This window comes from Colobus angolensis, unplaced genomic scaffold (assembly GCF_000951035.1).
Source record: "Colobus angolensis palliatus isolate OR3802 unplaced genomic scaffold, Cang.pa_1.0 Scaffold188, whole genome shotgun sequence".
In the NCBI taxonomy this organism is placed as follows: Eukaryota; Metazoa; Chordata; class Mammalia; order Primates; family Cercopithecidae; genus Colobus; species Colobus angolensis.
The window spans coordinates 3,773,339-3,785,600 of record NW_012115021.1 but is presented as its reverse complement, the minus strand read 5'-3'; the positions used below and the strand labels follow the sequence as shown (position 1 = coordinate 3,785,600).

The 12,262-nt window shown below is 47.2% G+C and overlaps 1 protein-coding gene across 2 annotated transcripts in view; it reads left to right on the top strand.

Moving 5' to 3' along the window:
• The first annotated feature begins 7,202 nt into the window (after positions 1 to 7,202).
• Positions 7,203 to 12,262, top strand: part of NHS (Nance-Horan syndrome (congenital cataracts and dental anomalies)) — a 378,248-nt gene continuing 373,188 nt past the window's right edge. For both annotated transcript variants that reach the window (XM_011940234.1, XM_011940233.1), the window contains exon 1: positions 7,203 to 8,286. In XM_011940234.1, the coding sequence (XP_011795624.1) occupies positions 7,725 to 8,286 (562 nt within the window). In that variant the 5' untranslated portion in view covers positions 7,203 to 7,724. The remainder of the gene's footprint in view (positions 8,287 to 12,262) is intronic.

Sequence of the window (12,262 nt, the reverse complement as noted above, 5' to 3'; positions counted from 1 at the left end):
GATCAAAATGAAGCTGTAACTAAGGCACTTGCCTACAGTCTTTTTTTTCAACAAAATTCTTGTGCTACTGTTTATTTTCATCCTAGTGGCCTGGTATTCCATCTGTACACTAGTGAGTGTGTAGGATGGTCATCTTTTAAATTCTTTTTCTTTACAGTAGGAAATTCAGACTCCTGCAATGTTTCTGCTAGTGTTGTCGTTACTATAGGAGACTCCTAGCTGCTATCGTGCTTTATAGCGAGTCTTGGGTTTCTCCATGGAGAAGCTTTTATTATTTCCAGACTCTTATTGAACCCATTATGAGGCCATCGAGACAGGATGAGAAATAAAAATGACTACTTTGTGCACTGGGCTGTTATTCCTGGATCTTTACAATTGAAGTGGAGAAAGAAAACACCTCCGAAAAAATAATTTAAGAGGCATGGCTGGTTGGTTGTCTCAGATTTGATCCCAGGAGTCCTGTAGTTCATGCACAAATATGAAAAGGACCACATAAGTACATTTTAGTGACATTTTTTAGTTACAAATCTCCCGGTGAAAAATCACCTTTCCCATTAAGGTCATCTGGGTGCACAATTTAAGGGTTGGCCTTTCTATTAAAGTGCCTTTGCTCCAAGAGTTCTGAATTTCCATTTACAGAGGAGTTCTTTCTCTGAGTGGTTGATCATGCTGGGTTTGAAGTGGTGTGTTGGTATTTTTGTACCTTTGTGTTCCCCATTCATAAAATTGGCTGTAATTTTGGTTGTATTGATGAGGAGGCACCGAGTCAAATATCCTGGCCCCAAGAGGGTAAGACACCATTTCCGCAGGTAGATTTGTTATCTAAGTTCATCAGAAGGGTATAACAGTTCCTTCCAAAGAATAAGACTCTCACCTAGTATTGCTAATTGGCCAGATATTGTTTTTGTTGTTTGTTACAGCTTGTCTAATGCAATATCATATATTATTATCCAAGTGAGCTTCCTATGGTGATGTTAACTTTTTATACACCCACATAAAATACATTATTCTCTAGTTTTCTTATTAGATTTACTAACATGCCATTGTTGTACCATTAACATTTAACAGCCTAGGAAGAGGAAAGAACATGCTATATTATACAACTCTTGGCAAAGCCAACACTGATGTAGAGAAGTCATTAAGCTTCGGCAAGTTTTTACTTTCTTGTACCCAATTTCTTATCATGAATATACAGTTTATATTCCTCCCAGGCCCCCTGATTTTGTAAAGGAAATAGAAGGAGAGAAACGGGGAGGGGAGCCAGGAGGAGACACAAATAAGACAGCCATTTCTAGTGCCTGCACTTACATCAGTGATTAATCAAACTAATGGGGAGTTCTAATTCGGTGCTTTGCTACCCTTAAGCCCTGTAATTGCGGTGTCTCTGAACCCAAAGGAAACACGTTGTGCTCTGCATGCCCAGGCGCATAGCTTTTAAATCTTCATAACTCTGTAATTACTACAGTGCTTTCCTTCAAATTTGGCTCAATTTCACTTCCTTAATGAGCACCACAATCTTGATAAAGTTTGAAGTTTGCTGCCTCTGCTCTTCACAAGGACTCAACCCCAGACTGATAATGTGAGTTGTAGATTTTACTCCCTCAGGTTTCTCTCCAAAAGAGCTGATTTATTCTAGGACCACCACAGTCAAAAGCACTTCCTCTGGGTCATGGCCAGCCCTGGGTGTTTTCATCACAGAAGGGTGCTTGGGGAGGAAATTCTGAACAGTTAAAAAGTGAGGGGAGCTTATGAATCCCTGGAGAACGGTTGTTTAGTTTTATTAGCACCCTGTGCCCTAGAGACTGTGGTTCATCATACCTAATTGAAGACTTTTCTTCATAGGAAATATATTAAAAATCTTCCACTTCCTCTTTATAAACTGAGCCCTGCCAAAGAGTGAAAATTCTGAATCAGCTATTTTTTAAAAGAAACAAACCCACATAATTTCCACATTTTTTCTCCTACTCCTGGTTTTCAGGGTTTTTAAAAGACTTGTTGGGAATGCCATTTAGTGATTATAGTCAAAAGTTCATTTTCTCTTGCAGCTGGTTGGAGGGTGTCTTAATTTTAGCCACTCTGTTTTGTTTTTAACCATGTAGCGATGCTTTGTCTTGGCTTTGGTCTTTCCGTTTCTAACCTGTGAGAACCAGCGCGGAAGTTTGTGTTGTCTTTAGAATCCCTGCTGCAGTCTGTGTTCCCCCCAGACAGTGTTAATCGCTCTGGGATTCTGAATAGCACTTAATTCTTATCTCTATTATAGCTTGCCTGGCGTTGCACTACAATTATTTGTTTACGTGTCTGTCTACCCCACTAGACAGCACCCTTTGAGAGCAATGTTTATGTCTTCTTTCCTCTTATAGCTCTAGCATCTCACAGAGGCCTGAGCACCCAATAGATGTTTGCACTCAGTAAATGGAAGCATCCAGTGAATGTTTGTTACATCACCAAAGGAACGAATAAATGAATGAAACTCCATTGTTGTTTGCTATCGCCATCTGCTTTAATTCTGTCAGTTATTTTGAGTTACGTATTTGCAGTTCTGACTAAATCCAGATTTGGCATGTTTAAAATTATATTCAATTGTAAAATGTGAGGCTAGGATTTTTGAAGATTAGAAAGAAGTAAGAATTTCTCCCACAGGAAACAATGTGAGTAATCAACAGTTCTCTGCACAGGAAGATAAAAAGGCTGGTTGGAATAGCCTTTGTATTCACAGTCTTTGGCATTTTGGGAAAACCATTTTAATAGCATTATTTTTTCTGCTCATGTTTTGCTATCAATAAAATGCAGAGAGAAACCCGTGTCCTTCACACTTGATAGACTAAATGAAGATTTTTAAGAAAGAAAAGCACAAGCTGAAACAAGGGAAAACCTTCAGTGGTGGTATATAGTCTTTTTTCTCCCTCGAAACTATACACATGGTCGTTATCAATATATGTGCAAATATATTTATGTGTATGGTGGATTAATCTTTTGAAGTATTAATAAATACATTTCTCTCCCAGTGTTTCGTGGGAGTACCTGTACACAAAGCCACATTCAAGGTTCCTGAACTGAAATAACTTGGACCTTAGAGTTGCAAAAAGTAAGCTATGAAGGCTTATGGAAGAAAAGTAAGCTATGAAGGCTTCCACACATATGGAAGAATGCATGCTTCCTCATTCAAGATAGCATACAACCATGGGCTATGAGCTTCCTCCCATGAGCCAGCAAAACTAAAGGAAAGAGGGATTTGGGGACTCGCAGAGCTCAGCAACTAACATTAAACTTGGGGAAACCTCTTGGAAAGCCTGACGATGGTGGCCTCCTGGTGTAGGGGAGAGAGGAGTGAGTAACATCTTTCTGTGATCCTTCAGTCAGCTATGTGTATGAGCTCTTTTCATACGTTTTAAGGCTCTCTGAAGTTTATCCCTTATTTTTCCCTTAAGGTGTTGTTCTGTACTGTAACTTGATTTGTAAGTGCAGTTTAAGTGTAGGATAGCCATGAGCTCCAAAAAGTTTTCTGCTTCATTGTGAACCACATGACTCTCCAGCAATTTCCCACGAATGACAACCTCACCCTCCTCCTCCACTCCTCACCATCGGTTTCAAATCTGCTCTTCTTCCTTCACGAGATATTGTAACACTGCATTTTATGTACAAACTATATTTATTTACTTTCAAATTGTAGCCCTTCACCGATGTCAACTTGCTATATTTTTCTATCTGTGAAATGGTTTAAGTAACTTAGGTTGGGATGTAATGCTCATAATTTTTTCCAATAAAATTAATGGAAATATTTTTATTTAGCAGATTTTTACTTAGTGGCAGGGCTTTTTAGGAGTAGATTACATCGATTAAATGAGGAACAGGTGCAATTAGGTGGAGGAAAAGACACTTCAGTCACTATAATTCAATGATTATGCTAACGTGCCCCATGTATCTCCTGGCATTTCTTAACCAAAAGAAATATTTTCAAGTGTAAATAATGGTAGGATATTTGAATCAGAACATTTTTAGTGAGGAGTGTTTTAGGAATCTCTGCTTTGCAGCTTGTGAGGTTCTATAGGAAGCCTGACTAGGGTTCCGTGGAGGCATGAGGACAGCCAGGTTGAGGACCAGTGGTGCCTCATGGCGCTCTCAATGCCAATCTTCGAGTTCAGCAAAGCCCTTCTTCCTTCTGTGCTGGTGCAGGCAAGAATGTAACTGTGGGGTGTGGTGACACAGACAGGATCTTTCGTTCATTTTACAATGGCATACAGTTTATACTGACCAAACATTTGAATTTATGGGCAAATTATGCTGGCCTTTGAGCTGCATGAATGACTGCTGGGAATTAGGCGATGGGGTCATTTAAAAATGCTTCCTTTCCCTTCTATTTTGGCTACAAGTGCATGGTAAGTAAATATGTGTACATGAATAGTGGGGAGGCGGTGTGATTGGGAGAGATCAACACACACATAACAATCTGGTGTAACAATCAGGTGTAACAATCTGGCTTCAGAAAGCAACCTTGACTTCATCAGAACTTTCTGTGGGAAAACTTGGAGTAAAATGTCACAATTCAGGATTCAAACAAGAAAGACATAGCTCCCGGGTATGCTGAAAACTCATCAGCTTAAAACTATTCACATATCCTATCAGGATTACATGTGTTGCTACCCTTTTTAAAATTTCAGTATTTCAGTTCTAGGAAGCAGGAATAAAACCCAAAAATGTGTGTAGGGGTGTGTGTGTGTGTGTGTGTGTGTGTGTGTGTGTGTGTGTGGGTAATTCCCCATGGGAGGGACTTGAGTTGGGAAAAGGGTAGGATGGGGCCAGCAGACTGTCTTGAAGCTGCCTTCCCAAAGCTAGCAGTTTTTATTTAGATGGTGTCACTAATGCATAACAATCGTTACATTTTCTAAAGATACCTTTATTCATATCTTACAGAGGACTGAGAAAACATCAACCAACCGTATCGATGAATATGATCATTTGTATTAGTTTTGTTTTTGGTGACTTTGAAGGAGAGTGTCTTTCCCCCCAGATAAAACCAAAACCAAAACAAAAACGTAATGTGCTCTTGGAAAGGTCACTGGGGACCACCACTAAAGGAAGGGGAGGGGACAGTGAGAATGAAGGAGATCAAAAGCCAAAATTAAAGGTTTTTAAAATTTTAACCAAAGGGCTTTATTAGCACACAAGTCAGAGTCGAGGAGATTACAAAGAGGACACTCCTTTTTGCATCCTTGAACTGTGCTTTGAATCATTTTGAAATCTCGGCTTGAATCTGAGCTGATCACTTGGGGGCAGACACTAAGGTAGCTGGCCTGTTTTTTAGCTTAATTACCCCCTTGAACCTTTTCTCTCCTGGGCCTATGCCCTTCCTTTCTGATTGCTTCTTTTGGGAGCCCTGGAAGGAACTTGCCAATAATCTGAAACTCCCTTTAGGAGTGAGAGTCCTACACCACTTATTCATTGCCCCTGTCAACGCTCAGCTGGGCCTACTCCACTGGCGCCCTTGCTATTAATAGGACAGTGCTAGGTAAGGGAGAGTGAGAGGCAGGGCAGCCTGTTGCCACAAGGCTTGCTAACCAGATGCCTTTAATACCCCTCATTGTTCTCCATGCTTCCATGTGTTTAGGGAGAAGTGTCTGGCCTGCCTACCCAGCAAAACTCATGTTCAGAATTTTGAACGTATTAAAAAGTCAAGCTCAATTTAAAAACAGCTAGCTCAATGCTTTTCAGATTTGTGAGATAAAAAACAAACCTTAAAAGACCTTGTTCCAAAATACTATTTTCTTTCATTTTTTCTTTGGAAACAAAACCAAATTTAAAGTTGCAAGAAATGTACAATGAACCCCGATATGCCCTTAACCTAGACTATTTTGAACATTTTGCCGTATTTTGTTTTTTTCTCTCTCTTCATACATACACATCTTTATTATTATCATCATTCTTCTTGTTGTTGTTACTGAAACATTTACGTGTACTGTGCAGACATCATGGCCCTTTACCCCCAAAGCCTCAGCCTGGATCTTTTATGAAGGAGGATATGTCCTTGCCAAAAATTTGGGATCTTTTTTTTTTTAGACTAAGACAAGGGTTTGTTGAAGCCTTTAAAACCAAAGCCTGGGCCAGTCCAAAGTGCTGACTGTTGGAGCCTCCTCCCTCTCCCGCCTTTACAGGGAGGAGAGGAGACACCACCGCAGGTCTGGAGGACTTTATTGTTGCCATAAAACATATTTTTTCCATGTTCTCTTTAGAAACACGAAAAGAGGCTGCATTCCCAAGATCAGGCTTGTGGCTTTAAAATAAAAAATATTTTTACAGTATACTTTTTGGAGGCATGAAAGCACGTGTTTTATTAACATTTCCCAAACTCTTTTTACGTTTTAGGCTGACGGCATACAGCCTGCAGCCTGCTGCAATCGAAAATGCATGCCTTTTAAGAAATTATACCTTTCAGTTAACTGAAGGGGAAAACTTTCCCTTCTGTAAATCATCATCTCTCTGATGGAGAACTTTAAAAATCCAGTGTATGATCAGCACAGTAGGGTGATGAGGAGGTAATAATGCCGTTTATCTCACCCAACGTGCAATGAGTTTTGTAAGCAGTTTTCTGGGATTTTGCTCATTGGTGGTTTGGGTCTCGTTCATGATATTCTATAGAGACCGTGCCCAAAGCAGGGGGCCACGTGATGCCTGGGAAGGGGTATAAACAGCATTCTGGCTGCTCTGGCCACATGGAGACGCGCCTACGCCCTTCGCCCTCCCCAGTTGTCTCCTTGCGTTCATAGAGCCCGGGGATCTCTGAGGAGCAGCCCAGTTTTCCCTGTAAGAACCCAAAGGTCTTGTACAGAGCTGGAATTCGGCGAAAAACTTGCTCCAACACGCCAAATCTGCCGCATCCCCAATACCCCACCCTCTTCCCTCTGCACTTACTACCCACACCCTTACTCCCAACTTGAGGACTCCCCGCCCCCACCAAGCTGACAGTCTCAATTCCAACCCCTTGGATGTGAGGAAGTGTTTTTGCGCCTGAACGCGCCCAGCACGGCGAGGCCACCAGTGACTCCCAGCGGCCGCACAGGGCGCTGCGCCCCCCTCGCCCCGGCCTCCCCCGCCCTGCGTCCGCCCCGTCACCCCCGCGCGGCCTCCTGCGCCCGGGCTGGAGGCAGATTCCTCTCTCCGGGTTTTCAGAGCGCCTTTCCGAAACCTCCTCCCCGCCCAGCCAGGGAGAGAGATCCCGGGCGCAATCGCTCCCCGGAGCGGCCGAGGGGCGCGCGGGGAGAGGCCTGCGCCGGGGTACTTTCAAACTGAGGCGCGCGCACACACTCACACCCAGCCACCCACCCACTCACCCCCACACACACAGACACACGCACGCCCATTTATATAGGCGGCGGCGACGGCAGTGGCCGGGGTGGCGACGGCGAGCACAGAAACGATGGAGCTGAGCCAGTCGACCCCGGTTGGAAGCAAGTGAGAAGACACCAGGCGCACCCCTAAATTTCTGTGCGGGGCGCTTGTCATCCTCCCCAGGGAACGGTGCACCCAAAGGAGGACTGGGTGGACTGATTTGCTAGGGAGAGGGCGGGGAAGAGGAGGCCAGGTGAGCAGAGGAGCCCCCTGCGTATCCGGACTGCCAGATCGCGCCTTTGCCGGACTCCTGCCCCCTCCCTGCTCAGGTGGGCGCGCCCGGTCTCCGGCTCACAGGGGCGCTCGGAGGAGACCAGAAAGTCGCCGCCTGACTGCGCGGGATGCCTTTCGCCAAGCGGATCGTGGAGCCGCAATGGCTGTGCAGGCAGCGGCGCCCTGCTCCTGGCCCAGCGGTGGACGCGAGCGGAGGCAGCGCTGAGCCGCCGCCGCCCCTGCAGCCGCCTGGCCGGAGGGATCTGGACGAGGTCGAGGAGCCAGGGCCAGAGGAGCAAGCCCACGCGGTCCCCGCACCTCCAGGGCTGCCGCCGCCGCCGCCGCCACTGCCCGCGCCGGCCGACCAGGCTCAGCCGCCGCACGGAGAGGCGTCCGTCGCTGGCGAGGAGAGCACGGCGGGGATCCCGGAGGCGGTGCCCACAGCTGGCGAGGCGTCCTCGGCGGCGGCGGCGGCCGTGCTGCTCATGCTGGACCTATGCGCGGTCAGCAACGCGGCTCTGGCCCGTGTCCTCCGGCAGCTCTCGGACGTGGCCCGGCACGCGTGCAGCCTCTTCCAGGAGCTCGAGAGCGACATCCAGCTCACCCACCGCCGCGTCTGGGCGCTGCAGGGCAAGCTCGGCGGTGTGCAGCGCGTCCTCACCACGCTTGACCCTAAGCAGGAGGCAGTGCGTGAGTACCCGCGCCAGGCTCTGGATTTCCGCGCCGCACCCACGCACTGTCCCCAGCAGCGGCAATCCCAGCCCCGCGGCGCCGCGCCCGTTACAGCTTGCACCTTACTACTCTCGCCTTTCCACCCTTCCCATCCCCTGGGACCCACCCCAATCCTCCTGGGGCTGAGTGGCTGGGCTGGACCCCGATTTAGTGATGCAGACGTGGACGGTGGAAAGTTAAAAGGGCGACCTCTGAAGTCGCAGGCAGCGTGGGCTGAGAGGGAGCAGAAAGGGAGCGTTCATGGGAGCAGGAGGCAGAGAGGGTCTGTCCTTCACCTCCGGGGCTAGCCTTTCACATCCTTCACGGGGAGGTAGCCAGGAGGGTTGCAACTCCTGTGGTTTCCAGAAGCCCAACCCTGAGCCCTATAGCCCACCCCATGCATGTTTGGGGTTGGGGTTCCAGGAGTAGTGAGTGTTCTTTTGAGACTGCTGCAGTACCGCGGCTGTTTCGTCACTCGCTGTGACCTCAGGTGCTGCCCCTAGCTCCGAACTTGTGCCTTGCCCTCGTGTGAGACGTAGCGTGGCGTTGCTCGCCTCCTAGAGTGAACTCCGTAGTGCTTCTGCCGAAAACCCTTGTGGCCTGGAGGGGCCGCGGGGAGGGTCAGGGAAAGATGAGGGTGGGAGTGTCAGGCAGGGGCCCCGGGGAGATCGAGGAGACCCCTGGGCATCTTTTCTACCCTGAACAACCCAGGGTTCCTACTAAATGGCTCTGTGCCATCTGCCCCCAGAGGATCCCACAGGCTGTCTTCCTCTGCCCCGGTGCACTGTCGCCCAAATCTATTAGCACGTGGACTTAGTCTAGCACCTAACTAGTCTGCTAGGCGGGCTGCAGGGAGACGACGAGGAAGGAAGTCTGGGAGACCCCTGGGCATCTTTGCTGTCCGTTGACTTCGCTCTTACGACACCCAAGGGCTCCCAATAAATAGTCATTCTATGTCATCTCCCTTCCGAGGGCAGTCCCCTTGGCTCACGATCGTCCAAATCTGGCGACGGCAGAATCATTTAGGAACGACCCAGGAGGTAGACAGGGGCGCTGGGTTGGCGCGACGGTCCTTTGGCGCCTAGTCAGGCTGCGACGCTCGCGGCGAAGGTGATGTCAGCGGCTCTGACTTACGTAAGAAGCTTCCTTGGTTGCTGCAGCAGCTGCGCCGGTGCGCAGTGGCCTAGGAGCGCGAGGGGCGGAGGCGCTTTGGAGGCATCCTTCCCTGGGGATTTCCGGGCACCTCTGCCCCACAGTCCAGCCCAGCCTCCTAGCGGTCCCTGCCCGCCCGCGTGTTCTCTCCCTCTTCCCGTCCTCCTCCGAAAAACCCTTTGAACCCCGCCCCGGGAATTCACTGCTTTTCTGCAATAACAATAATAATAAGCGTAATGAATAAATGATGTGCTCGATCGGTTTTCGCAGCTATAAAAGACCCGGAGTTGGGTTAATGACTGGTTGTTTAAAAGGGCAATTCCGGGGATGAGTTCTGGAAAGAATTAGGACTGCCGTAGGCCAAGTCGTATTTTACTTTTGGGACTTGAAATGAGCGCTTTAATCCTGCCTCATTTTTACCCCAAACCACACAGCGGGGACAGGCCCTTCACTTTCAACAGCGCAGATATCTTGGGAGTGCGGTTGAGGGGAGTGGTGACTTCACTTCAAAAGAACTGGAGGGAAGTTTTGCAGACTGTTGAGTGGTGCATACATTTCCCGTGGTGTGTGTGTGTGTGTGTGTATGTGTGTGTGTGTGTGTGACACACCTCTCCTTAAGTTAGATTTCACGCCAGTGAAACTCACTGCCAGAGCAGAAAGTGCCCACTTCTTTCTCTCTTTAGATGCAGCAATGGGCATTTATGTACCTGGAATGTATCACAGTTCTTTCAAGTCCTTTTAACTGTGGGGGGTACAAACTCATGGTTAATAGAGATAAGAGAAGATCTTGAGTGTGTGCATATAGTTGGTGAATATATACTCTACACATATTTGTACATGAATAATAAAGATGGGGCTAATTTCTGCCTGGGATAGATTTAAAATCTCCTATTATTTTAAATTTTATTTTCTAAAATGCTATCTCCACACTTTATCCAGATCTCTCTCTTCTCTTGTCCATTTAAATTTGGGATGACATTGTTCTTGTTTGATGTTATAAAAGATATTACCTTTGGGAGAAAAAGCACACTATTATGTATCTTGGTTTAGGTTTCCTAGAATGCAGAGCCTGAGACGAGGATTTCAATGCAATTAATTTATTTGGGACGGGTTCCCTGGAAGCACAGAGAACAGGTGGGGAAGTGAGACAGGGAAGGGAGGAAAGAGGAAAGCCAGTACACCATGTAAGCGGGTTAGCCCTGTGGGCAACTGGGGTTCAATCCAGCTGGCGACCCTCTGAGCACACACCTCAAATGTGTTCCACTAATGATTAAGGAAGCTGGAGTATTTATGCAACAACTTCTTCTTCTCACAGATGGAAGGTAGCACCTGGAGCATGAACTCCATGGCTTCTGGGTCTTGCCCCACATGTAGTCCCAGCATGCTCCCAGGGGCAGGTAGAGAGATGCAAAAAGCATATGATGTGCACAGGAATGTTGACAGAGGTCCTCTGGGGAGGGCAAAGTAGCTGTGGGTAGGGCACCAGTGGCATCAGCTGCATTATGCATCTATCTCCCTTTAGTATTGCTCAGGCCTAGGGGAGTTTGAAAGGGAGAGGAAGCCTAAAAGTAAACCTTGCTCTTTTTCCTCTTCCTTTGAGGGTGCCTCCACACCCCCTGTATATCCTTGTCACCTGATCATCATTCCCCTGTGCAATCTGCTTGCTATTTCATCCTTGGACAGCTGCTTCCTGTTGCCCTGAGACAAGCTAGGGGGCTTCTTGCAGGGGCAACATAATCTGATGTACACTTTGGAAGAGTCACTCTGGAAGCAAGTCTGGCGGCTAGTAAACCAGTTAGACACTGTGACTGGTGATGGTAGCTAGGACCAGGGAGGTAACTGTAGAGACTGTGAGAAGTGGTTAGATTCTGAATTCATTTTGGAAATAGGATTGCCAGGACTTACTAATTTGATTGGGTACAGGGTGTGAGAAAAAATTAATTAAGGATGACTCCTAGTTTGTTGCTTTTGCATGAAAAGCTTAAATAACTTGTAGAATGTGGCCGGGTGTGGTGGCTCACACCTGTAATCCCAGCACTTTGGAAGACCAAGGTGGGCAGATCATCTGAGGTCAGGAGTTCAAGACCAGCCTGGCCAACATGGTGAAACCCCGTCTCTACTAAAAATACAAAAATTAGCCAGGTGTGGTGGCAGGCATCTGTAATCCCAGCTACTTGGGAGGCTGAGGCAGGAGAAATGCTTGGCCTGGGAGGCGGAGGTTGCAGTGAGCCAAGATTGTGCCATTGCACTCCAGTCTGGGCAACAAGAGCGAGACTTCGTCTCAAAAAACAAAAAAATAATAACTTGTAGAATGTATTACCGTTTGTAGAGTTGGGGAAGGCTAGTGGGAGAGTGGATATTTTCTTGTGGAGGGAATGGAATCAATAGTTTTATATTTGAGCCATGTTAAGTTTGAGATACCAGATATGTCTTACACAATTACATGTGTGAGTTGAGAGGTCCAGGCTGGAGATGTGAATGTGAGACCTAAGAGTGGAGACAGCATGTGAAGCCTTGGAGCTACACACAGTGGAGATAGTAAAGAAAAGGAGGCCAGGACTTAGCCCAGGGCAGTCTAACTTTGAAAACTTCACAGGGGAGGAGAAAGGCTGAGAAAGGACAGCCGGGAAGCTAGAAGGAAAATCAGAAGAGTGTGGTATGGTGCAAGCCAGGAGGTGTTTCCAGAACTGGGGAGAAGTCAACTTGGTCAAGTGCTTCTGAGAGGAAGATAAGCACTGAGAAGAGGCTATTAAGTTTGGTTACCTGTAATTAATTAGTGGCCTTGAGAGGTGCCATTTCATTG